Source organism: Vipera berus (assembly GCF_964194415.1).
Source record: "Vipera berus genome assembly, chromosome: 3".
Classification (NCBI taxonomy): Eukaryota; Metazoa; Chordata; class Lepidosauria; order Squamata; family Viperidae; genus Vipera; species Vipera berus.
In genome coordinates, this window is record NC_138204.1 from 86,902,185 (window position 1) to 86,929,460 (window position 27,276).

General features: G+C 40.4%; 1 protein-coding gene across 9 annotated transcripts in view; it reads right to left on the reverse strand.

Moving 5' to 3' along the window:
* PTBP2 (polypyrimidine tract binding protein 2) overlaps positions 1-27,276 on the reverse strand; it is a gene marked incomplete at its 5' end in the record, with an annotated part of 114,216 nt that overhangs the window by 68,005 nt on the left and 18,935 nt on the right. For 8 of the 9 annotated variants that reach the window (XR_014026222.1, XR_014026223.1, XR_014026224.1 and 5 more), the window contains 2 exons: positions 3,898-4,041; positions 10,524-10,696. Coding sequence is in view for 6 of the 9 variants with exons in the window: in XM_081326115.1 (XP_081182241.1) it covers positions 3,898-4,041; positions 10,524-10,696 (317 nt within the window). Of the gene's footprint in view, positions 1-3,897; positions 4,042-10,523; positions 10,697-12,409; positions 12,491-27,276 lie in introns of those variants that run through there. The other variant, XM_081326120.1, reaches the window with a different exon arrangement.

Genomic DNA, 27,276 nt, shown 5'->3' on the forward strand with positions numbered 1-27,276 from the left:
AATCAGATTGACTATGTGCTCTGCAGCCAAAGGTGGAGAAGCTCTATACAGTCAGTAAAAACAAGACCAGGAGCTGACTGTGGCTCAGATCATGAGCTTCTCGTTGCAAAATTTAGCCTTAAATTGAAGAAAGTAGGGAAAAGCACTAGGCCACTCAGGTATGAATTAAATCATATCCCTGATGAATATACAGTAGAGGTGACAGATTTAAGGAATTAGATCTGATAGACAGAGTGCCTGAAGAATTATGGATGGAGGTTCGCAACATTGTATTCCAATTCCAAAGAAAGGCAGTGCCAAAGAATGTTCAAACTATCAGACCATTGGACTCATTTCACATGCTAGTAAAGTTATGCTTAAAATCCTACAAGCTAGACTCCAGCAGTATGTGGATCGAAAACAACCAGAAATACAGGCAGGATTTTGAAGAGGCAGAGGAACTAGAGATCAAATTGCCAACATATGCTGGATCATGGAGAAAGCTAGGGAGTTCCAGAAAAAACATCTACTTCTGCTTCATTGACTATGCTAAAGCCTTTGATTGTGTGGATCACAACAAACTGTGGCAAGTTGTTAAAGAGATGGGAGTACCAGACCATCTTATTTGTCTCTTGAGAAACCTATATGCGGGTCAAGAAGCAACAGTGAGAACTGGACATGGAACCATTGATTGGTTCAAAATTGGGAAAGGAGTCCGGCAAGGCTGTATACTGTCACCCTGCCTATTTAACTTATATGCAGAGCACATCATCTTTATCTTTATCTTTATTAGACTTATATACCGCCCTTCTCCCATAGGACTCAGGGCAGTTCACAAGGTTTTTAAAATAACAATACAACAATTACAAAAATTAAGAACAGTTAAAATGATTACATTTAAACCTTGAATAAATATAAAACCCCAATTAAAATCCAATTAAAACCCCAATTAATACTCTCAGTCCAGGCCAGAAAGCTCAAAGAGCCAAGTCTTCAGGTCCTGGCGGAATGAGCAAAGGTCAGGGGCTAGAGAAAGGCAGGGCTAGACAAATCAAAAGTTGGAATTAAGATTGCCAGGAGAAATATTAACAATCTAAGATATGCAGATGATACCATTCTAATGACAGAAAGTGAAGAGGAACTAAAGAGCCTCTTGATGCGGGTGAAGGAGAGTGCAAAAGTGGGCTTGAAACTCAACATTAAGAAAACCAAGATCATGGCATCCGGCCCTCTCAATTCCTGGCAAATAGATGGGGAAGAAATGGAGGTAGTGACAGATTTTATTTTCCTGGGCTCCAAGATCACCGCAGATGGGGATTGCAGCCAATAAATTAAAATATGCTTGCTCCTGGTGAGGTAAGCCATGGCAAATCTAGACAGCACACTAAAAAGCAGAAACATCACCCTGCCAACAAAAGTGTCTATAGTCAAGTCTATAGACTATATATGCAATGTATGGCTTTGAAAGTTGGACCACAAGAAAGGCTGAGCACCAAAGAATTGAGGCCTTTGAACTATGGTGCTGGAGAAGACTCCTGTGGGTCCCTTGGACTGCAAGGCGATCAAAGCGGTCAGTCCTAGAGGAGATCAACCCTGACTGCTCTTTAGAAGACCAGAACTTGAAGTTGAAACTCAAATACTTTGGCCACCTAATGAGAAGGAAGGGCTCACTGGAAAAGAGCCTAATGCTGGGAAAGAGTGAGGGCAAGAGAAGAAGGGGACAACAGAGAATGAGGTGGCTGGATGGAGTCACTGAAGCAGGAGGCGTGAGCTTAAATGGACTCCAGAAGATGGTAGAGGACAGGAAGGCCTGGAGGAAAGTTGTCCATGGGGTCGCGATGGGTCCGACACAATTTTGCAACTAACAACAGCAGCAACAACAGAAATATGCTCTAAAGTGTATAGCCACAACTGCCTCTATTACAACCAAGTGTTTATCACACTGAGTTCAGCAGAAGCAGGATTTATTCACTAGGTCTCATTTTTGTACAGGTTTAGTCTCAATTACTGAAGCCAGTGATTTACTTATCATGGACAATCATTATCTGACTGTGATTAATAAACTTCAAATTGATGGAGAGCCCATAAATGTCTACCCTTGAAGATCCATTGATATTTTCTAAGATCTCTCATTAAATTTATTATAGGCTGCAATCTTCTCAAGGCATTAGGTTGTGATATATTGATAAAAGATTTTGTTTGCCAAATGCACTAGGACAAAATATGTTTAAATAACCTGTGTCTTACTGTGTAGTTAATTTTTGGTTCTGTGTCTAATGAATTGGGATCATTCATTAGATCATGGTTCAGTTACCTAGGGATCAACACATAATATAAACACAGCTGATGGATCTGAATGTTCTCAATTCAAAGACATTCTGGCTCCTCTGGTATTCCTGAGAGCTGCAGACAATTAAATGATGTGTTTGACAGCTAGAGTGCAGGTGGCATGACATGATGATGAGCATGACTAAATAACAAAAAATATTACTTGTTTCCATTGTTGCATATGCCCTAATGCTGGCTAGTGGATAATTTGTGTGATAAAGAGCCTTTTGTGCATGGACCCCAGGTAGCCTGCTGTGCAAACCAGCTGAAGGATTGCTGTTACTAATTTGCAATGCATTTCTCATATAAGTAATTTGCATTTACAATTATAAGGATATGACAGTTTTAACCATCAGAGATGGATGCAGACATGACACCATCTGGTCCTACATTTTGGCTTATCCAACCTGAGAATATTAACTTTGGAAGATTGAGGCATACAATTGTTTCCTGGATTCTTCTCTTTTAAAAATTTTGGAATTTTAAAACTTGGGCTTATTATATGAAATTCAGGAAATGTAAACACCTCATTGAAGAAAGCTATGCTTACCACCATATTAATAAAGACAAATATAATAAATCTTGACAGAAAAATGTTAGATCTAACCTAATCTTGGTTTAACTATAGGAACATAAATATCTGGTTACAACTGGTGGATAACTTCATGCCAAGCACAAGATAAAATGTATTTATTTTAACACACACACAGACACACACAAAGCCCATTCTTATTTATGGCTTTAGACACTATACAAGTAACCACGTGGAATAAAAATGTGTAAACCTCAACTGAAAGACTGAATGGCCTGGGTAAATAAATGATTGTAAAAAGAAGTAGTTCACTCTAGCTTCAGAAGCAAATGACTGCAAAATTTAGGCTCCTCAATGCAAAAGACAAAAATTTGCTTCTATATTTCAAATGAGAAAATTCTCTACGCTAGGATTAACAAAGAAGATTGGAACAGAAAAACTCAAAATGTTTATTAAACCATTATTCAGAATGATAAGTACCGGTAATAGAAAAAACAAACATGAAGATGAAGATGTTACCATTTGACATAGCATGGGTCAGTGCTGTTTTTACATTCCTTCATGAGAAAAGAAATATCAAACACTTAAAATGGTCCATGAAGTTAGTACCTGCATAACTGTAGTTTTACTGTTGAAGCATGAATAGTTTCTTGATCTAAATAATACATTTTAAATATCTTCAAGATCAAGTAACTATATACTCAGTTATTCCCACAGTGAATATGAATGTCTCTTCAATAAGTTCATTTATTAAAAGAGCAGATCATAGTAAGGTGAGATTGAGTTTCAAAACTTGAATGAATTATTTAAACATACCAGAAACATAGTTCCACATTACTGTATCTATGTAACAAAGTAACCGTTTTTTACAGGTTAATTTGAGCTCTTGTGCCAGAAAGATTATTAATGTTAAACATGCTTAGATCCTATAACTAAATTCCATATTTACAACATAACTATAAAATAATTTCTTATAGTCTTAAACATTTTATAAATACCGAACTATACCGGTAATTACATATACAGATTAGTCACATGATTAATAACTATAATGTTACCTGATTAAGTGTATTATCAGTCTTCAATTCTTTATGATTTGAATACTGAATATATATAGGTTGATTGCGAAGATGAGGTGTCACAGCAGAATAATAATTTACCATAGTGATAGCAGCTTCTTCTGTTGCCAGCTCTAAAAAAGCCTAGGAAAAAATATATATACATAGCCATATAAAAAAGAAATTGCTATCACATCTATAAATCCATCCATTCACCTACCTACCTAGTTTCAGAATCATAGTCTGATAATATAACTATTTACCAAAATTATTTAGAATGTACAACTTATAAAGAACCACACATGCTTTACATGTGCATACACGTCAATATATGCCCCTCTCCCTGGCTTCTATAACATGCTATATCCTCTCCCTTTATGCTGGTCTACCACCATAATAAAGATTTGGTTTAATTTATGCTCCCCCTTATGATCAGTATTCCTTAGATCATGATATCTATTAAACATAAAATCACAACTGTCATTTTAGTTTGAGAACATTCACATGAAGCAAACTTAAGCTTAAGAGTATTAATGAGATTGCTGATATCATTCAGGACAAAAACTCAACTCTAAGGAACCAAAAAGACCGAAAGGCACAATTTAAATAGGCACAAACCTTTAAAAACATTAATAATTTCTATATTCTTGATTTTTAACTTTTAAATACATCTTCACTGTAGCAAGAAGTTAAAAGGTTATTACGTTAAGTGCTTCCCACACCCAGTCATGATTTGTAACTTTTATTTAATTTAATTTAATTTTAATTTAATAACATTTATATACCGCCCTTCTCCCTGAGGACTCAGGGCGGTTCACAGGGCAGAATAAAATAGCGAATACAAACATTAAAATAAGATTAAACAAATTGCCCTAGTTAAAAACAATATAAATACAACACTAAAAACCCCCAGAAAAGTTAAAAAACGAAAAATAAAATAACCCCAACACTCCCCCTCAGGCTAGGCCGGCTTGTACAAACAGAAATGTCTTGAGATCGCGACGAAAGGAGCGAAGATCGGGCGCCATCCGGAGCTCAACCGGTAGCTGATTCCACAGCTCCGGAGCGCCCACAGAGAAGGATCTCCCCCTGGGGGCCACCAATCGGCATTCTCTGATCGGTGGCACCCTGAGGAGGCCCTCTCTGTGGGAACGCACAGGGCGCAGGGAGCTTGATGCCGGCAGCAGATGTTCCCTGAGGTACTCCGGCCCCATGCCATGGAGTGCTTTAAATACCGTTACCAGTACCTTGAATCTCACCCGGAAGACAACTGGCAACCAATGCAGCTCACGGAGCAGAGGCGTAACGTGGGAGTATCGGGAGGCTCCCAACACCACTCTCGCGGCTGCATTCTGTACCAGTTGGAGCTTCCGAGTAGTCCTCAAGGGCAGCCCCATGTAGAGAGCGTTGCAGTAGTCCAGACGAGAGGACACGAGCGCATGAGTGACCGTGCATAAATCGTCCCGGCTAAGATAGGGCCGCAACTGACGCACCAGGCGAACCTGTGCGAAGGCCCCCCTAGTCACGGCTCCTATATGGTCTTCCAAAGTGAGCCGTGAATCTAGGAGGACCCCCAAGTTGCGAGCCCTATCTACGGGGGGTAATAGTTCACCCCCCATAACTAGAGGTGGAATGTCCGAATAAACCCGGGACGAAGGTATGCAAAGCCACTCAGTCTTGTCGGGGTTGAGTTGGAGTCTGTTCCTCCCCATCCAGACCCGAACCGCCTCCAGGCAACGGGACATCACGTTGAGGGCATCACTGGGGTGGTTTGGGGTCGAAAAGAAAAGTTGGGTATCATCAGCGTACTGATGATACCCAACTCCAAAGCCACGAATGATCTCACCCAGCGGCTTCATGTAGATGTTGAACAGGAGAGGCGAGAGGACCGACCCCTGAGGAACTCCACAAATGAGAGACCTCGCGGTCGACCTCTGCCCCCCTGCCAACACCGACTGCGAACGTCCCAAGAGATAGGAGGAGAACCACTGTAAAACTGTGCCTCCCACTCCCAATCCCCTGAGACGCCGCAGCAAGATACCATGGTCGATGGTATCGAAAGCCGCCGAGAGGTCTAATAGGACTAGGACAGAGGAATGCCCCCTGTCCCGAGCCCTCCAGAGATCATTCACCAGCGCGACCAATGCCGTCTCCGTGCTGTACCCGGGCCTGAAACCCGATTGGTACGGGTCTAGATAATCCGCTTCATCCAGGACCAAAGGGAGCTGATGCGCCACCACACTCTCAACAACCTTCGCAAGAAAGCGAAGGTTGGAGACAGGACGAAAGTTGTTCAATACAGCCGGGTCCAGGACAGGCTTCTTGAGGAGAGGCCTCACCACCGCCTCCTTCAAGACGGCGGGGAAGATACCCTCACTCAAAGAGGCCGATATAACTGCCTGGAACCAGCTGCGTGTCCTCTCCCGGGCTGCATAAACCAGCCAGGAAGGGCACGGGTCCAGTAAACATGTGGTGGCGCTCAGCCTCCCCATGATCCTGTCCACTTCCTCCGGAGTTACAGAATCAAACTCCTCCCAGATGGTATCGACAAGACCACCCGTGTCCTGATCGTCAGACTCTGCCCAGTCAGAGTCCAAACCGGTCCGAATCCGAGCGATTTTGTCCGACAGATGTTGGTTAAACTCCTCGGCACGTCCCTGCAAGGGATCCTCCCTCACCTCCTGATTTAGGAGGGAGCGAGTCACCCTAAACAGGGCGGCCGGGCGATTATCTGCGGACGCAATAAGGGTGGCGAAGTGGTTAGACCTCGCCTCCCTAATTGCAGCGAGATAAGACCTAATATAGGCTCTTAGTCGCAATCGGTCGGGTTCAGATCGGGTGGACCTCCAACCGCTCTCTAGGCCCCGTCTCCGACGCTTCATCTCCCGGAGCTCCGCAGAAAACCATGGAGCCCGACGGGATCTGCACCGGGTCAGGGGCCGCAAGGGTACAACTCGGTCAAGGGCCTCAGTGGCCGTCCTTTCCCAGGCCTCCACTAGGGTCTCGGCCGAGCTGTGAGTGAGGGAGGCAGGTGGGGACCCCAGCGCCGCCTGGAACCTTTGGGGATCCATTAAGCGTCTGGGGCGGTACCATTTGAGTGGTTCCAAACACCCACGGCGGGGGGTGGCAAAACGGAAGACCAGCCGCAGGAGATGATGATCGGTCCATGACAGGGGCATAATAATTGGAGAGCCCCCACCAAGATCATCTAACCACCGTCCAGACAAGAAAACAAGGTCAAGGGTGTGGCCTCCTTCATGAGTCGGTCCCGTAATTACTTGCGTCAGGTCCATGGCCGCCATGGAAGCCATGAACTCCCGAGCTAACTCAGATGATCCTCCCAGCGATGGTAGGTTGAAGTCCCCCAAAACTATAAGTTTCGGGAACTCAACCACCAGCCCCGAGAGGACATCAAGCAGCTCAGGCAGGGCTGCTGCTGCGTGACTAGGCGAAAGGTACACCAGCAGCAAGCCCAACTGCGCACCAGGGCCGCATCTCAAAAAGAGAGACTCACACCCGACTGTCTGGGGAACGGTGGCCTCCCGCGGACACAAGGTCTCCCTCACAACAACAGCCACTCCCCCACCCCTACCCTGAGCCCGAGGCCGGTGCAGCACCCGGAAACCTGGTGGGCAAAGATCAACCAGAGGAACACCGCCCTCTGGGCCCAACCAGGTCTCCGAGATGCAAGCCAGGTCAGCCTGCTCACCCTCGACCAAGTCTCGAACGAGAGGAGCCTTATTAACGACCGACCTGGCATTCAAATACACCAGCCGGAGCTCAGGAGGCTGCACATCCTCACTCCCGGGACCTCGGGGCGGAACCAGAGGGTCGGAGTGCCTCACCGCTTGTAAGCAGCGGAGAGGCCTTCCCTGAGACCGATACGGCCCTCTGTTCCTACACCTGCTGCCATTCCCTATCGTCGTGGGAATAGGCAATCCCACGACTGGCCCTGGAGCCCCAGAAGCAGCCAACCCCCGCTCCTCCCCATCGCGATCAGCCTCAGCACTAGCCTTATTTATCTATTAAATAAAATAACAGCATTATATAGAATTTCATGTGTTAAAGGTTTTCAAATGAAAAAAAAATACGAAACTTCTCTGGAAAAAGTACTTTATCTTCAAAAAGAAAAAAAAATATTTTAGAAAGCTCGTAAGAAAAATAAGAGTCCATTAGCTGATGTTAAGAACCTGATTAATCTTAAAATTTTGCTTCATAGCATTTGATAAAAATTTATTGTGACTGCTGAGAATAATACATTTTCTGTTTCTGTTACAGAGGAGAAAAAGCTACAAAATAACTACAGTTCATTTACAGTATAACAGGTTAGATTATCTTCCAGTTTTGGATCATTTTCCATAAAATGTGGGAAAATTAGCCCTAAAGAGAGAAAGCTATAACAACCAACAAATTACTGGCTTCTCCCATTTCCAGAATGTTTATGATTTTCCATCTAGATTTTCAAATTTCCAGAATTTTCAGCAAGCATAGACAAATTGTTCTCAGTGGGTATAACTTTCCACTTGTAGGGATGTTAAACATTCCAAGCTTGTAAACTTTTGAGCCCAAAACACTGTTTAAGTGCTCTGAGCACAGAATAAAACTTGTGATTTCAGAAGACCTTCCTTCAGAATAAGCCCATTTCAAATATTCATATTCTGAAACCCTGAAGATATCACATCATGTATCCATTAAAATATAATTTATAATTTTATATCATTTTATATAATTTGTATAATTAATTAATTAAAAATTATATTTTTCCCAGCATAACCATCAAAATAAAAGTAGCTACATCTGCATTATTTTGGGGCCAGACTAGGAGGGAAGAGGGTGATGAGGAAATGACATTATTTTAACCAATGCTTAGAGGCAGGTGACATTATCACTGATCCAAGTGTGATGCAAGATGGGGATAAATTTAATAGAGGTTTTTTTTTTTCCTTCAAACTTCTTAGCTACTGGGAAGTTTGAGTTTCTGCTTTCTTTGTGGGCCTACAAATGTATTTGTTTTGTAATTTCTTTCACTGACAGTCATTATGCAAATGGAAAGCTCTGTTCCCTGCAATGTTTATTAGAGTTTTGCTTCCATCCTTCCGAGGTAGGTAAAATGAGGACCCAGATTGTTGGGGGCAATAAGCTGACTTTGTAATAATGCCGCTTGGGGTGTGTGTGAAAGCCCTAATAAGCAGGCATATACATAGAATGAAGGCTATTGCTAAGCTTGTAAGCCGCCCTGAGTCTTCGGAGAAGGGCGGGATATAAATGGAATTAAAATAAAAATAAATAAAAATAAATAAAACTGGGTTGCTTTCATTTATTTGTTGAGTCATGTTGTGTGCTATGTGCATATTCTTGCTGATGCTTAGTCTTTAGGCAGCAAGTTAAATTCAAAGAGTAGGTTGCTATTGCTGTGTGCGTTAACTTTTGCTTGCAGACTGTCAAATGGAAAAATATGCATTGAGTTTAGGCATTTAAAAGAAAGAAGCCAAAAAAAATACTTTTGTTGCACTTGTCATTATTGTTCACAGATTGAAGTGAATCATGCTATTTTTTCTAGATTTCAGCAGCTGTTTGGGTATAGGCAGGCTGTGGAAAATAACAGTGTTTGAGCTGTTGGTTCCATTATTGCCTATTGGATTTTTTTTTCTTTTAATCACTCTCATTGCAAACTTTTGTGCCTATTGGATGAAAAGCAAAAGTCAGCCTGTATACCAAATCATTCCATCTAATTTTGTGGTTCAAAAATGAAGGAATAAGGCATTTTTTCAAGTTCCTATTATTTACTATTTTTATAGAAAATACTTGGTTCTATCGGAAAAAACCAAGTTTTGTTGGGATGTAGGCAACTCAGTAGATTTATACAGAGCTCAAAACAAGTTTTGTCTTTTTTCTACTTTATGCACACCATTATTTCCTGATTGTTGGGGGCAATTAAGCTGACTTTGTAATAATGCCGCTTGGGGTGTGTGTGAAAGCCCTAATAAGCAGGCATATACATAGAATGAAGGCTACTGCTAAGCTTGTAAGCCGCCCTGAGTCTTCGGAGAAGGGCGGGATATAAATGGAATTAAAAAAAAAAGTTTCACCCAGCTCAAGGTAGTTTTGATACAACTTGCTATGTCAATCTAAAATTGATTCCATCTACACCATAGTGTGCTACTTTGCTCCCATTTTAAATCACTCATGGAAGGAGACACGGAGTCCTCTATAAAAATCTGTATCACTGTGGGAATATGATACCACAAAACGTAGGAAATGTATTCAGTTCCTTGTACTTTCCAGTTAACAGTTAATAGTCCAACAGTGGACTATTCTTGGTTGCAATATACAGTCAGACGTTAGCCTGAGATCTATGTTACCAGAACAACACTTTTAAGATCTGCTCTCCCCCCCCCATCAATTCTTCACAAAGCAAATGCGTACAAATCTTTGCTGTCATACTGTATTTGATTTTGCACCTAGCAAACCTAAAATATTTTTCCATGTCTCAGGATTAAAAAAAAAGTTTACTAGAATTGATGTGTTATGGTAAATTGCATACATGGTAAGTGGAAAACTTTTCCAATCTTAGGTTGGAAAAAAACTTTGTACACTGAAAAAAATATGACAAAAAGAGAAAGTACCTGGTTTTTTCCTTTCAACATGAGAATGTTGGTTACTTTACCAAAAGGTAAGCCCAAAGCAATAACTTCTGTTTCGGTCACTTCTCCTGGTAATTTCCTGATATGAAGAACACGAGAAGGAGCTCCATCCATTTTGTCTTCACCCTTGAATTTCTTGTTGTCGTTACCATTGGCTAGAAGACATTTTTGAATTAACTTCATATCTAAAATTTATTATACACTTAGAGAAAAATACACTTTGTACATGCAGACGTTTTCAAGTTAGTACATGAAAAATGAATTTGAAATTTTTCAATTAAATGTTTAAAGATAATAAAAACTACATCTAATTATCAAGCAGACCCAAAACTCTAGTATGACATCATACAGAAAAAGGGAAGACATACCTGCATGGTTTCTATAACTAATTATCTAAAGCAAAAATCAATTTATGACTGACAATTATTTTTTGTATTTGGATTATCAAACAATTTTCATCTGTTGAGTCACACTGATGTGTCATGAACATAGTGTATATCTTTCAAAATTATAGAATTTCTTTATAATTTACAGCTATAAATCTGCTTTCTTATAATCAGCTTTCACTGCTCCACAGAATATGAAGTTATGCTCCATCCATTTGGAGTGTGATTTAGATCATCTCAGCCCAAACACCACACAACATAATTGTATTTTTTTAAAAAAAATAAAAGCTCCTACTGAGTTTTTGCATGAGTCACTACCATTTATTGGTCTATTCTATTAATTAAATAGAGGAAAGCACTTTGGCTGTGTGTTCTATTTTAATTTGAAAAAAAAATGAAACAATTTAGCCATAAAACATTTACAATATAAAAATACATAAACTTAAAATTGTCAGGAAACACATCTTACATCCACAAAAATCATTTCTTTCCTAACAGAGATAACATATTACATCTGTTTCTCCAGTCCGACACTTAGATTGTGCTAGATGTTTAAGGACTTTGCTCAAGATTCACATACCTTCAAAAGATGTATTTGATTTATGTACTAAGAAAAAGAATATGATCCTAATTAGGATGTAATTAATGTCCACAGGATTGAGGATGCAGACTGATGGTGGCACAGGTTGGACTGAATGGGTTTGCAAATGTACTATGCATACTGCCACTAAACTTGTAGGATAAAAAGATTTTCAGTTGCCAATTGGGATGCCAGAGTGCTGAAAAATGATACTGGGACCAGACATTAGTGACCATATTTAGCAATGTTGTGCATAGGAAAGACCCGGGAAGGGGGGGGGACTCAATAGGTCACTAAAAAAAAGTCCCACAGTGCAGATCCCTTCTTCTAATCCATTGCTCCAGATGATTACTGATGATAGTTTTGTGTTCAATCCAGACAGCAATTTTTATTTATTTGATTTCAGGATGTAGAGATATCAAGATTTGACCTACCAAGTTTCAGGTATTGTACAAATCACAATGCTACAGATAGGGAGGACGGGATGTTATGAACATTAATGAGAAGTTGGAAATAACCAAACAATGCTACCTTGGAGATAACTGAATGTGTATGTATGAGAAAACGTAAGGACAAGCATGAGCTAAAGCTGGTGTACAAAATGAACTGAAGATCATGGGCCACATTTTTGGATTGTGAGTTCAGCCTTGTGAGGTAGTCAAGAACCATACCCAGATGAATAAGTGCTGCTTTTTATAAGGTTACATTAACAGAATCTTGCCAAATCTCAAAATAAATTTCTTCCCCGTTAGTGTTACAGTCTCTAGTTTCTGTAACGGCTAAAGTGTCTTTCTGAGATTATTTGCCATGCTTATATTTCTTCTGCAGGCTAAGCTGTCTCTTATCTCATTGTTCCCCTGGTTATGGCTCTTTTCCCAATCTCTCAAGATCATTCCCATTACATGCAGTTCCTTAGACTTCTGGTTCTGGTGAATTTCAATCTCCACGCTTAGGAATTGGGTTTGAGTTAGTTTGCAATTTCATGGTCTTTCAGCCCCATCATGTAGACTAGACTGTGAAAGTAAGTGCAAAGGAAGGTTACTTTATTATAGTAGTTATAAAAACAGAGTATTGCAAGCCTGGTTATGCTTTACATACCTATACCAATATTCACAGCAAACTAAAAAAGTATCAATCTGAGCTATTTCTTCCTCTTCTTAGATTGTTTTTGGGTTGAGTCATGTTTCTTCCCTCATCACTTTTGGAAGGGTGTTCATGAAGATCCTCTTCTTTAATTTCTACACAGACTTACTTCTAACCATGGGCCTGCGTTGGTAAATTTAACTATAACGCCCAAAGACAGGCAAGCACTGGATTTAGTTTCTATTTCAGAGTAAATGAGATGGGATCTACATACGGAGGACCTTGATATCTATCTGTAGTTTGCTATTGTCAGATCATTTTTGGTCAGGATGCATTCTAGGCAGCAAATAAATGCTGATGGTTTTCTGAAGGTTTTCAGGCAATTTCCTGACAATTTGGTGGGTAGTTTCATCCTGTACTTGATCAGACTCTGCTATAAAGAGACAACTAGAATACTGGATAAAATAATTCCTGTGAGGCTTCCTCCCTGTCACAGATCTTGAGCAACCCATGCTTTGCAGGGGAGATAAAGAGAATGAAAAGCTTCCAAGACTGGCATAAGATTTAAAATGCAGGTTTACGCCTAGTAGTGATAAATGCAAAGTACTCCTCCACTCTTCCTGGGTCTCCAAATTTCCATGTGAAGCCATATTCAGAATTACTCTGATAGTCCAGAGCAAGAATGAAAGGACAAAACATCTGCAAATCATTCAAATATTTCTGCAGCTTTCTCTACAGAAACCTGCACATATTATTCATTTGTGTATTGATGCCATTTGGGCAGAATCAGGTAGGGTGAAGGAAACAAAGTCTTCCAATATTACCTGGCATTGTTTTAGCTTCTAAATGCAACACATGGATAAAGTATTCTGTAATATGAATTCTGTCACCTAAGGTTTAGATACATGCCCCTTATGACTCCTCAGGGCAACCAGGCAGGACACATTTAGCTGGATTTAGGATAGGATTAACATTTTTCTGAAGAAAAGTGTGATGTCTCTGCTATAAAATGACAATGGTGTGCTCTCTCTTAAAAAGGCCATCTCTCAACTTCTGCGTAGTCCCCTTATCTGGACACACTAAATATGATGAATATGCTATGTTGGTGACAATTAATTATACCATCAACTACTACAGTATAATTCTGGACCACCTGCATGGAGTGTAAAACCTTTTCAAAACAGCATTTAACACTAAGCTATTATCATTGGGGTAACTTTTAATTATTTTAACCATGGTTTTTATGTAAAATCATGATGATTTTAGTGGGATGTTTTATGACAATGTTTTATTGTAAACAATCCAGACTCATCTTAATAAGTCATACAAAGCTGTTATAAATCTATAATAAAACAACAATAGCTGCTAGAAACTAATATTGGTGATTCTAAAGAGAAAAGCCAACAAGAAATAAGTATTTTGATTAGAAAATGGGACAAAAATTGTCATGCTAGAGACAGCTACTAGCTTGTGTGTACATATGTTTCTCAAAAATAATCTGATTGCAGAAGTTAAAATTTGTGCACACCTTAGAATTAATCACATTTAAAAAGAAATAAAACAAATTTGTAATAATTACAACCAGTTACAGTATTAATCTTCATGGCTGCATGCAAGCTATCTCTAGAAAGCAGCATGGCTATAAATTTAAACTGGTGAGGAAGAAGAGCTATTACCCCCATGTTCTGCTGTGAACCAACCACAGTTATCTTACTGGCCACAGCAGGAAACAGAATGTTGGACTTGATAAGCCTATGGTCTGATAGGCCACACACCTTTAAAGTTAATGGATTTATTGCAAAATATTCTTCCTTTGAAGGAATATGATTATATAGAATTTACAGCATGGTTTGATATATGTGACTATGTTTAAAAATGGGAGGAAAGATTTGTTTCATTTGGGACTGAGGTAGACAGTGCAAACATTTTAAAACAACCAGTAGAGGCTCCTGCTTTTAAATCTGCATTGGGAAAAATATATATTATATGAAACTGGATGAAGCACAAAAGCTTATTTTCAATTATCTCTTCTAGTCCAAGAAAAGTATCAGTCCAAATGATAAAAGTGTTAATGTTGTAGTTCTCAAAAAATAACAAAAACCAATATGTCTTCTGCATCCTTGAGCTGATATATTTATGATATATTTAATTCAGCCTGATATCATAGGAATAAAATAACTAAAGTTCAGAATGAGTGTCTTCAAACTACTCTGAAGCAGGATACCTGAATGGAAACAGCAGAGTTTCTTTCTTTTTTCCAAATTTCAAGATTGGCCAAAAGCACAAGCAAAGCAACACCCCCAATATTTAACTTCCCATACAAAGCATGAAGTCAGGTTTATAAGCTTATTGGTTACTTTCTATTTAATGTACATTTCTGTTCTTATTGATTGTACCATGTTAAAAAAACACTTGCACAGAAAATTCCATAGCATTCTATAGGCCAAAACATGCCATATTTCATCCACTACAGGAAAGTGACATAGAGCTTCTTCTTTCCCATATATGATTCAAAAAACATACAAATGCTGAAGATATACAATCTCCATTTCCTGGATTGTGAGGCCTTGCGCTCACTAACTCGTGCCCTGATCATGTTGTATTTGGACTACTGCAATGCACTCAACATGGAGCTACTCTTTTAAGAATACTTGGAAGCTGCAGGTGGCACAGAATGCAACTGAGCAGACAGTTCTAGGGGCATCTGGGATGCCCATGTAACACCACTGCTGAACAAGCTCCATTGGTGGCCAGTTTGCTTCCAAGTTCAATTCAAGATGTTGGTTATCACCTTTAAAGACCTTCACGGTAGAGGAACAGGCTACCTGAGGAACTGCTCACCTCAATGGGATAGGTCCACCTTACTCACTCACTCACTCCAGCGGAAGGGGCAAACTGCAGACCTGGTCAAGAAACATTGCCTGCCCTTTGCTTCTGTGCCTCCTGCGCTTTGGAACATCATGCCACTGGAGGAAAGATCTGTACCCACCCTCTTGGCTTTCTGAAAGGGGCTCAAAACCGGGCTGTACTGATTAGCTTGGGACCCTGATGGGAGCTGCCCACTCTGGAGATGGACTAAGAAAGAAGATCTCATTTCCATCCTACCCATGTACTAGTTCCTAGTTTTACCCAGTTTCTGTAAATTTTAATGTTTCTAACACCTTAATGTTTTTATATTCTTGTTTTTATGGGGTTGTATAGGGACGCGGTGGCTCAGTGGGTTAGGACGCTGAGCTTGTCGATCAGAAGGTCGGCAGTTTGGCAGATCGAATCCCGAGTGCCGCGTAGCAAAGTGAGCGCCTGTTACTCGTCCCAGCTTCTGCCAACCTAGCAGTTTGAAAGCACGTAAAAATGCAAGTACAAAAATAGGGACCACTACAGTGGGAAGGTAACAGCGTTCCGTGCGCCTTTGGCATCTAGTCATGCCGGCCACATGACCACGGAGATGTCCTCGGACAAGCGCTGGCTCTTCGGCTTTGAAACGGAGATGAGCACCGGCCCCTAGAGTCGGAAACGACTAGCACGCATGGTGTGGGGGAACCTTTACCTTTTTTTATGGGGTTGTAAGCTGCCCAGAATCATTCGATAGTGAGATGGGTGGTGCCTACATTTAATAAACAAAAAGATTCAAACATAGGCCCAGTAAGAACCTCGGAATCAATGCCCAGCCTAGATTCTGTTACTATCTATTAGGGATAACTGATAAAACTTGTTGTCTTCAGAAGAAATTCATTTTATTGGGACTGAGCCAGAGGTGATATTTCCCCTCTCATTTCTCTTCCAATTTAATGGAGAAAAGCTAAATGTTTCAATATTATTGGCCTTGAAGGTACCTAGCTTTCAAAGATGTCTCTGTTTAAACATAATATAAAACATACATTTTAGAATATGTCCAGTGGCTTGACTGCACGGAGACAAGTTCTGATGAAAATACAAAGCAAGAATGAACAGAAAATGATTTTTTATTCTTTGCTATTGTGAGAACATATTTCTGTAAAGAATGAACCAAGAGCAAAATCAGTGAGGTTATTTTATGGAAATAATTTGATGTTGCAATTTTCTATTTATGGAATTTTTATTGTTAATAATTTCTTTTTTTATAAAATAAATAAAAAAATTCACACAACTAATATCTGAATAAATTCTCCTGAATAAAATAAAATAATATCCTTTTTATATATGTACTCAAATTCCTCCATTGTTTAGGTATCCTTATTTCAAGCACTATTTCTTAAATAATAATAAATAATAAATTACTCAATGGATTTAAGATGCATTAAGAGATTTATCTGGATGCCAATTGATTAGATTAAAACATATCCTTTGAGATAGGATAAATGCTCTAAAAATTAATGTAATAATTTAAAGGATCCTTTATATTTTGCAATGTGTACATATTTTTAAAAGCTCATACACTATTTTGTACTTTTTGTGGATTTCCTCAATTCCAAAGACAGCTTTGAAAAAGATGCGATTGACAATTATTTTCCCAATAATTGGGAATATAGGAATACTTTAAAAAAATATAAAGAAAAGGAATGAGTAAATCATTGCGGTAGAAATGCAAACAAAATAACAGTTCCTTAAATATCTTTTTCAATGGTTTGAAATAACTAGGTTCTGGGAGGTTGCAATTGCATACAGTATATTCTGCCCAGAGTTGCACTGAGGGTGAGATGGATAGCTTCTAAATTTGTTAAATAAAATATATAGGTTTGATTTTGAAATGAAGTTCAATACTTTCAGATGTAGACCTTATTTTAATGATACATGTAAAACATGGAAACTGGCAAATGGACAACAGAAATAGATTGTCTATGCCCTTACTACCAAGAAATAAGTTTTTTCAAATTTATGGTCTCAGTTACACAAGACATGAGGTTACATATATCCTATGAACAACTAGGTTATAAACAGGTTCTCCATGGACAACTCCAATGAAATGTGGCTTTATTTTATTAAAACTATTATGTAAAAATCACACAACATGTGTGTGTGTGTGTGTGTGTGTGTGTGTGTGTGTATGCATGAGAAGCCCTTATATAAAATTTATCTTGTAGTTGCATTGTTTTTCTTTATTCTTAAAATAAAAACATTTTAATCATTTTTTGGTCTAAGATGAATGTAAGGTAACTATTAAGTAAATTATGATTAGTTATATTTGATATTAAAACTATGTACAGCATTAAAATATCAATAACAATTTGTTACTATAAGAGTAGCAATATATGTTAAAGTATTCTATGCTATAAAAAGAATTAAAATAAAGTAGTGAAATGCTAATATAATATGCTAATTTGCTTTCACATTAAGACTGAGTAGAAAACAAAGCATAATGAGACAGAAATACAACAATGCAATTATATAACTGAGGATTTGGGAAAATCTACTTAATTTTTATTAGCAGTAAATTTCCAACAAATTTACAAGCTTGTAAATATTGTATGTTGGAGTAAAATTATAATCAGAAAAAAGTACAAAGATATAATAACATTTATCAGTATATCTAGGTAGCTTTTTAAAGGGAATGGTGGGGATATTTTTGGATGTCTTCATAATATGATGAAAAGAAAAGGACAGTTTGATGGTCACTTTGAAGGCACAGATATTCCAAGACAGAAATCCTCATATACTGTATCTTCTGTCAAAGTTAACTACAGGAGAAACATTACCAGACTGAAGACTCAGTGGGTTAGGACGCTGTATCAGAAGGTCGGCAGTTTGGCGGGTTGAATCCCGAGTGCCGCATAACAGAGTGAGCGCCTGTTACTTCCCATCTGCCAACCTAGCAGTTCGAAAGCACGTAAAAATGCAAGTAGAAAAATAGGGACCACTACGGTGGGAAGGTAACAGCGTTCCGTGCGCCTTTGGCGTCTAGTCATGCCGGCCACATGACCACGGAGACGTCCTCGGACAAGCGCTGGCTCTTCGGCTTTGAAACGGAGATGAGCACCGGCCCCTAGAGTTGGAAACGACTAGCACGCATGTGCAGGGGAACCTTTACCTTTACTAGCTCTCTAACACAACCATGTAAGCCCCTACTTACTTTTGACTATCAAGAAAACTCTATGGCCAAGAACCATCTTAGTTAAAGATTAAATACGGACAGTCAACTTTGTTTCCAATTTTTCCAATGGTTTTCATACACTGTTTCACCATGTGAAACTCATTATCACAGAACATACCCCTTAACTTTTTGAGTACCAGGGACTGTAGAGAAAGATTTGTCCATGGACCGGAGGGGGCGTGATTTTATGTGCTGCCTGCATACCGTGGCTGGGGCTTTGCTTGTTTGCATGGCCTGGTTGCTGGCATGCTGTGGACCAGTGCCGGTCCATGGACTGTGGGTTGGGGACCCCTACATTAACATACATTTTGCCATAACCCAATAAAAATGTTTTCTATATTGATTAAATGTTATTAGAATTTGAAAATTAGGGGAACTCCAAACCCTACCCCCTTTAGGCTTATTGTCACCTCTGTTACCAATCAATAAACCAAAACATATTTCAGTGAAATATGTTGATCAGACTGAAAACATTTTCAACAGTAACTATCATCTTTTGATTATAAACATTTTAGGAACACTGTTAATTCTCTAAGAATTTTGAGCAACAATATTAGTAATGTGTCTTCCTACTATTAGAGGTACAAACAGCATCTGACCTACTCAAATGGATGTCCGCTTATATGCCAGCAGTGTTCCTTTGGTCTCTGAACAAAACTCATATTTTTAGCTTTTCTTATTTATTTACAAATAATCCTCCCTGCAAGACTGTCAAGGGCTTGTAGAATTCTTCTAAGACTTATAGGGGTTTTTACCTTGTATTACTCCATCATCCGCATATAGTAGGATGGATATAAATTTCTCTACCAACTTTGGATAACAAAAGTCCCATTTAAGTAACACAGTGTCATTTATGCAAAAGTTAAACAAAAGCAGAGGTAACTTACAATCTTGTTTGATTGCCTTTCAAGTTGACATAGCATTTGATAGATAGCTTTGGGGTGGTTACCTCTGACTTTCAAAGACATCATAAAAGGCTCAGACAGGAAGTAGTAGGTGATAATCCATTATGGTTGCTTTCAGTTTTCCCAGTTTTATTCAAGAGATGGAATCAAAAGGCAATTTTAAAACTTATAAAAGCTGAGTATAAGAAGCCTCTGAAGTGACAGGTGTATTTCTCTATTAAATGTTAATATTGTTATTCCTTGGCCGATGGCAGATCAGTTTCTCTAAATTCTACCTGCTCCTTTGCCAGGTTATCTTGTACTAGCTAATATTTTTGTACTATGGAGCTAACTGTAATAAGCAAACAAATGTACAAGTTGTCCTAGATTTATGACCACAATTTAGCCAAAATTTATGTTGCTAGGTTAGACAGTTAAGTGAGTTTACCGCATTTTATGACCTTTCTTGCCACAGTTGTTAAGTGAATCACTGCAGTCAAGTTATTAACACGGTTAATAACTTCCTCATTGACTTTGCTTATTAGAAGATCACATGACCCTGGGACACTGCAATCATCATAAATATGAGTCCGTTGCCAAGCCACCAAATTTAAACCACATGAACCTGAGGATTGTTGCAATGGGCATAAGTGTAAGTCATTTTTTTCAGCGTCACTGTAACTTCAAACAATCACTAAATAAAACTGTTGTAAGTCGAGAACTACTGTTATAGTTTGCTGAATTATTCTACCTTTTTTAAAAAAATGGGAATTATAACTGCTAATCCCAGGCCCCTACTGTAAATCTTTATCTATTAAGAAATTATCTAGATAAGAAATTATCTAGATCTAGTTAATTTATCAATATTTAGCTTTAGTATGTATTTTTCCTACTGTCTCCAAAATCTAGTTAATAATGGTCAGACTGTTTTATATTTCTGGAAAAACAAAAGGGTCACCTATTAGAGTAGTGAGATTTTCTTTTTTGAGTTTGACCTTGAATTTATTATTGATAACTTATCATCAATCCCAGACAATCCTTTCACTTTCCTCACCTAAATCTACTTCAAATAAGAGGAATTTTAGTGAAATCTATCTTCAGTTTCAAAAGGTAACAACAACAACAAAAAAAAGATAAAGAAGAAAGAGAAAAATTTTCTAATTAGGCAGCTGTTATAACCTGACAGTGCCAATTCCTCCTAAAGTCTTTATGGAAATTGGAAAGGCCAGGTGATCTCTACTCTCAGAGCAAAAATTATACATGCAGCCAATAATTTCTATGGCAAATAATGGGTTTTAAAATTATTCTTTGGAGAATCCACAGAAATGTTTATGGGCATTATTCAAAAATATATTGCAAGTCAGTAAATTAATTTTCTCATTCACTCTTATTTTCTGATAAGATACAAACAAAAAATTAATGTCAGGCCAATTGATTAGGTCCACAAATGCAGGTCCAATTAAATTTATTTACTGCTACTCATGCCTATGCACAATATTCTCAACTAAGGATTAGCAACTGCTATAAATTAAATAAGGGCCCATGGAATTCCGGGGGTGGGGGGGAAGTCACTTGTGGCTACATGGAGGTTCTAGGTTGATCTTTTGATTCTGCCTCCAGGTTCTGCCACTCCTTCCTCTACAATATCAGGGAGGGGGAAGAAAATAATGATTATACAATATTCTGAAAAGATATGCAAAAGACCACATTGGTAAGCCACAAGGCTATTGGAAGAATGTTCTGTGGACAGATGAGACCAAAATAGAACTTTGGGGCTTGAATGAAAAATGTTATGTTTAGCAAAAGGCAAACACTACATTCCAGCCTAAGAACCTTTTCCCATCTGTGAAACATGTTGGAGTTGAATGGCCTAGCACACAGGTCGGCAACCTGCGGCTCCGGAGCCGCATGCGGCTCTTTGAGCCGTCTCCTGCGGCTCCCAGCCGCCCGGTGCGCGCGCATCTCTTCCAACGGGCAGTGGTGCGCGCGCACCTCTCCAAATGGAGAGTGGCACCGCCCGTTTGGAGAGGTGCACGCGCACCTCCCCGAATGGGCAGAGGTGCGCGCGCACCTCCCCAAACGGGCAGCGGTGCCGCTCTTTGAGGAAGCTGCCGCGGCCCGTCTGTGAAGCTGCCGAAAGCGGCAGCTTAGCAGACGGGCCGCGGCAGCTTCCTCAAAGAGCGGCGCCCCTGCCCATTCCGAGAGGTGCGCGCGCACCTCTCCGAACGACCGGAGGTGCGCGCGTACCTCCGCGCGAATGGGCAGCGGTGCCGCTCTTTCAGGAAGCCCACCGCGGCCCGTCTGTGAAGCTGCCGAAAGCGGCAGCTTAGCAGACGGGCCGCGGCAGCTTCCTCAAAGAGCGGCGCCCCTGCCCATTCCGAGAGGTGCGCGCGCACCTCTCCGAACGACCGGAGGTGCGCGCGTACCTCCGCGCGAACGGGCAGCGGTGCCGCTCTTTCAGGAAGCTGCCGCTTTCGGCAGCTTCCTCAAAGAGCGGCGCCGCTGCCCCTTCGCACGGAGGTACGCGCGCACCTCCCCAAAGGTTTGGGGAGGTGCGCGCGCAACTCCGGTCGTTCGGAGAGGTGCGCGCGCACCTCTCGGAATGGGCAGGGGCGCCGCTCTTTGAGGAAGCTGCCACGGCCCGTCTGCAAAGCTGCCGAAAGCGGCAGCTTTGCAGACGGGCCGTCGCCATCAGGCAACCGGGAACCGGTTCCATCTCATTTTTAAAAAAATGGCAGCCGCGTGCGTCCGCGCATGCGCAAAAAAACCTTTTTGCGCATGCGCGTGCATGGACACACACACGCGGCTCCCTCTTTTTTAAATTTGTGATGGAACCGGTTCCCAGTGGCTCTTTTTCTTTTTTAGGTTGCTGACCCCTGGCCTAGCAGATTTGCGAAATAAAATTAAAAAGTGATCCCACTTCCTCCTCTTATCTCCTCTCCAATAATGTCCTGAGTATATAGCAGCAGATGGCTTCTTAGACCAATTTTTGCAAGCTCCCTAATAACCACCCCTACTACAGCCCACTCAGTATAGTAGATTGCATCATTCTATTGTACTATGAGTTAATTACAATTTGCTACAAATATTTACAAAGACCAAACATAAATATCAACAAGCACACATTTAACTTTCAAATAGAAATGATTACTTGATTCTCTCCCCAACAAGGTAAGAAGGGAAAACATTACAACCTTTAAAAATATATTCTGATGCTCTGAAGGAAAAAGGTGAAAATTAAGGTTGCAAATTAAAGAAAGCAGCAAAAGTCTGGTATTATTCCTGATTACTTGTTATGATAACTGCAGATTTGTCAACTGAGTTCAAAAAGCTAAGGTGACACCTTAAGAGTATTTTACTATAAATAGCAAGGGTTAATTGTCAGGAAACAATATGCCCAGGCTGTATGCAGCTGCAAACTCTCTTCCATGATGATAGAAGTTGCATAATTTTAATTTTTCTATAAACTTCTTTTTTCACCAAAAAATTTTCAGTAAACAACTAATATCCTCTTGCTAAACATAATCTGTTTGAACTACTTTCTGTCATTAGAAATTACTAATGCCATTTCTATTAGTTACGTTAACTTTAATTCAAGAGATACTGTATGTAGGTGTTAACTTTTTTGGATTGAGAGCCCTTTCAAAAATAATTTGTCATCTAGAATTATAGTACTCTTCAGAATAACAAAACAGGTGGATTGTTCAACCACTGTAAACTTTTGAAATAAATAACTGAATCTTGGTTTTGGCTAACCCTAACCCTAACCCTATCCAAGCTGAGATTTGGCAACAGCCAGAGGAGATCTTGGGAAAACTAGGGAGCAGGTAAGAAAGGTATATATCTGAACTCAGATTGTAGAAAGAGAGTAAGTAAGAAAGGAAGAACAAAAGATAGCTTAAAGAAAATTATAGCAATCATGGTAACACTCCAAACTTGTTTCAATTTAATAAGGAACAATGGAAAGGATTTGATCACATTAAATTGTTAATATGATCATGTATTTAGAAGGACATTATGTAAAATTTATACAAGGTATTAACCCAGATGAGATTGTATTCAAGAATCTGGTGAACTTGAAGATGAAATCACATGGGCTATAAAAGAACTAGCATACAGTTGCAAGAAAAAGTATGTGAACCCTTTGGGATTATGTGGTTTTTTGCATGAATTGGCCATAAAATGCGCTCTAAACGTCATGTAAGTCACAACATAGAAAAACACAGTCTGCTTAAAATAATACTACACAAACATTAGCTGTTGTCATGTTTTAATTGAAGATAAGATGGAAACATTCACAGTGCAGGGTGGAAAAAGTATGTGAACCTTTGGACTTAATAACTGGTTGACCCTCCTTTGGCAGCAATAACCTCAACCAAACGTTTCCTGTAGTTGCAGATCAGACCTGCACAACAATCTGGAGTAATTTTGGACCACACCTCTGCACAAAACTGTTTCAGTGTAGCAATATTCTTGGGATGTCTGGTATGAATCGCTCTCTTAAGGTCATGCCACAACTCAATTTTGGTTTTATCTGTCCACAGTATATTTTGCCAGTAGTGCTGTGGAACATCCAGGTGCTCTTTTGCAAACTTCAAATGTGGACAGATGAAACCAAAATTGAGTTGTTTGGGGAAAACACACAACACAATATGTGTGAAGAAAAAATGGAACAGCACACCAACATCAAAACCTCATCCCCACTGTAAAACATGGCGGAGGGAGCATCATGGTTTGGGGCTGCTTTGCTGCCTCAGGGCCTGGACGGATTGTTCTCATTGATGGGAAAATGAATTCCAGAGTTTATCAGGACATTTTGCAGGAAAACGTACGACCATCTGTCCGCCAACTGAAGCTCCGCAGAGGATGGGTGATGCAACAGGACAATGACCCAAAGCATACAAGTAATTCAACAAAACAATGGCTTCAACAGAACAGAATACGCCTTCTAGAGTGGCCCAGTCAGAGTCCTGACCTCAACCCGATTGAAATGCTGTGGCATGACCTTAAGAGAGCGATTCACACCAGACATCCCAAGAATATTGCTACACTGAAACAGTTTTGTGCAGAGGAGTGGTCCAAAATTACTCCAGATCGTTGTGCAGGTCTGATCTGCAACTACAGGAAATGTTTGGTTGAGGTTATTGCTGCCAAAGGAGGGTCAACCAGTTATTAAGTCCAAAGGTTCACGTACTTTTTCCACCCTGCACTGTGAATGTTTCCATCTTATCTTCAATTAAAACATGACAACAGCTAATGTTTGTGTAGTATTATTTTAAGCAGACTGTGTTTTTCTATTGTTGTGACTTACATGACGTTTAGAGCGCATTTTATGACCAATTCATGCAAAAAACCACATAATCCCAAAGGGTTCACATACTTTTTCTTGCAACTGTACAGGGACTCCTTGACTGTAACAGTGCTGAAGAGTGACCTATGGCCAAAGTAATTATTGTGGCAGCACCCCCAAATTCATGTTATTGCAATCTGGGTGTTTAGCAACCTGTTCTCACTTACAACCAGTTGCCAAACACCCCACAATCACATGATCACCATTTGCAACTTTCCCCAATGGCTTCCCAGAAATAAATTCAATGGGGAAGCTGGCAGGAGAGGTCACAAGTCACTCATGCACACATTGCACCCTTCTTTCCTTTGCTTGTGCTGCACCCTCCTTCCCTGCCTTTCTCTTTAGAATGTCTTCCAGAGACTCTCCAGGGGTGCTTTTAGTAACTTTGGAGCTCTGTTTGGAAGCTGCTGGCTGATTGTGAGGCTTTCTCGTTCCTCCCAGAGCTGCAACGAAGCACAAAGGGAACAGGGTACGAAGGGAGGAGGCGGCCATGGTCCATGTCAGCCAAGGAAGGAAGGAGGGCACAAGGCAAGCCAGCAAAAGGAGAGAGCAGTGCTGTTGAGCTTCCTGGCGTTTGGCATTTCCTGTTTTGCACCCCACTATGAAGACTTTCTATGCATTTGGTATTTCCCTGGATGCAGCACCTTTTACTGAGTTGTGGGGGCTTCCTACATGCTCGGCTTCCTACATGCTTTACCAGGGGCGGCTGCTTCACTTGTTTCCTGGGCTTTGGGGGCTTCCTGGGGCATGCTGCTGGAGTGGCTGAGGCTTTCAGGAGCTGGTGCAGCTTCTTTCGCTGCCCTCCCTGCATTTGCACCATACTGCAGCACTCCCCTAACTCATTCATGGCCCTCTACTGACCTCCCAGGGCCTCTCCTAACCCCCTGAAGCAGCCCGTGCTCCTTCTCTGGGACTCTTGCCAATTATCAAACCACGATTCTGGTTTAACAATGGCAGCAAAGTGTGTTGGGATTGTGGTTGCTAAGCGATGTGATCATGTGACATCTCACTTTACAACCACCTCATTTAGCAACTGAAATTCTGGTCTCAATTGCAGTTGCACACTGAAAACTAATTGTGTAGGAAAACTCCAGGGCTGATCAAATCTCCATAAAGCTCTTAAAGGAGTCCAGTGTGAAAAATCATGGCAACCCTTTGCAAATCAATGTAGAAAAAGCAACAGGGACCCAAGACTGGAAAATATCTACTTACACCTAACCCATAAAAATCCAGATTTAAAATAATGTTTTAATTAAAGTAGTCCTAAGACCACTGGCCAGCAAGAAAATGTTAAAAATCCTAAAGGGTTACAGTCCTATATGGCAGGGCTTTTCAACCTTTTCACCCATTGTACTACTTTTAGGATATGGCAACATCCAAGTACCACCAGTCGCCTAGTAAGGTGTCAAAAACATGATGACAAAAAAAAGAAGGAAAAAAGTGAAGTACCGGTAGTCCTCGACTTACAACAGTTCGCTTAGTGACTGTTTGAAGTTACAATGGCACTGAAAAAGTGCCCCCCCAAGCCAAAGCTGAGCAAGACACCTGCCTGCCAGCCAGGCGGCGCTCTTCCTCCTGTCCGAGGTTTTCACTGTTGTGAGCATTTCTGTTGAGGATTGGCAGTGGGGGGGGGGGGGGTATGTTTGGTTTTTATTCCCCACGTCTGCTGGGTGATTGCAGCAGGTTTTGGTCACTTCACATGACCCCGGGACACTGTGACCGTCATAAATCAGTTGCCAAGCATCTGAATCCAAATCACAAGCCCCTGGGGATGCTGCAACATTCCAGCTGATAGGCACTTCTTCTGGGCTCAGAAGCGCCAGGATCAGTGCTGAGCTCCAGCTGGAGCCTGGCGCTGATCCTGGCACTTCCGCTGAGCCCTGACAGCCGTGCAGCTCCAGCCATCTCTCGCTCAGGCTTGTGCGGTGCTGCCACCGGTTCACCTCATTCCCTTCCCCCGCTACTTTTCTAGGATGGTCGCGTGCCACCTGCCAAGTGCCAATGTACCACAGGTGGTACCCATACCACTGGTTGAAAAGCCCTGCTATATGGAGAGAGAAAAATGGCAATCGTATGAGAAGTATTCAGGACAAACATTGGAGAACAAGATCATGTAATCTAATATTAGGTGGATGACAGAAATAGCAATATCAAAAAGAACTCATTTTCTATTTTATAGACTACTCCAAAGCTTTTGATTGTGTTGATCATTAGAGACATTAGAAGGATATCGAAGCAATGGATATAACCAAGCATTTATTTATTTATTTATTTTACATATTTATGTATCTATTTTATTACTTTATTACACACACACCCTGCAACTAAGAAGCCACAATGAAAACTACAGCTTACATACTTGCAGGAGATGCCAGGATGCCATTA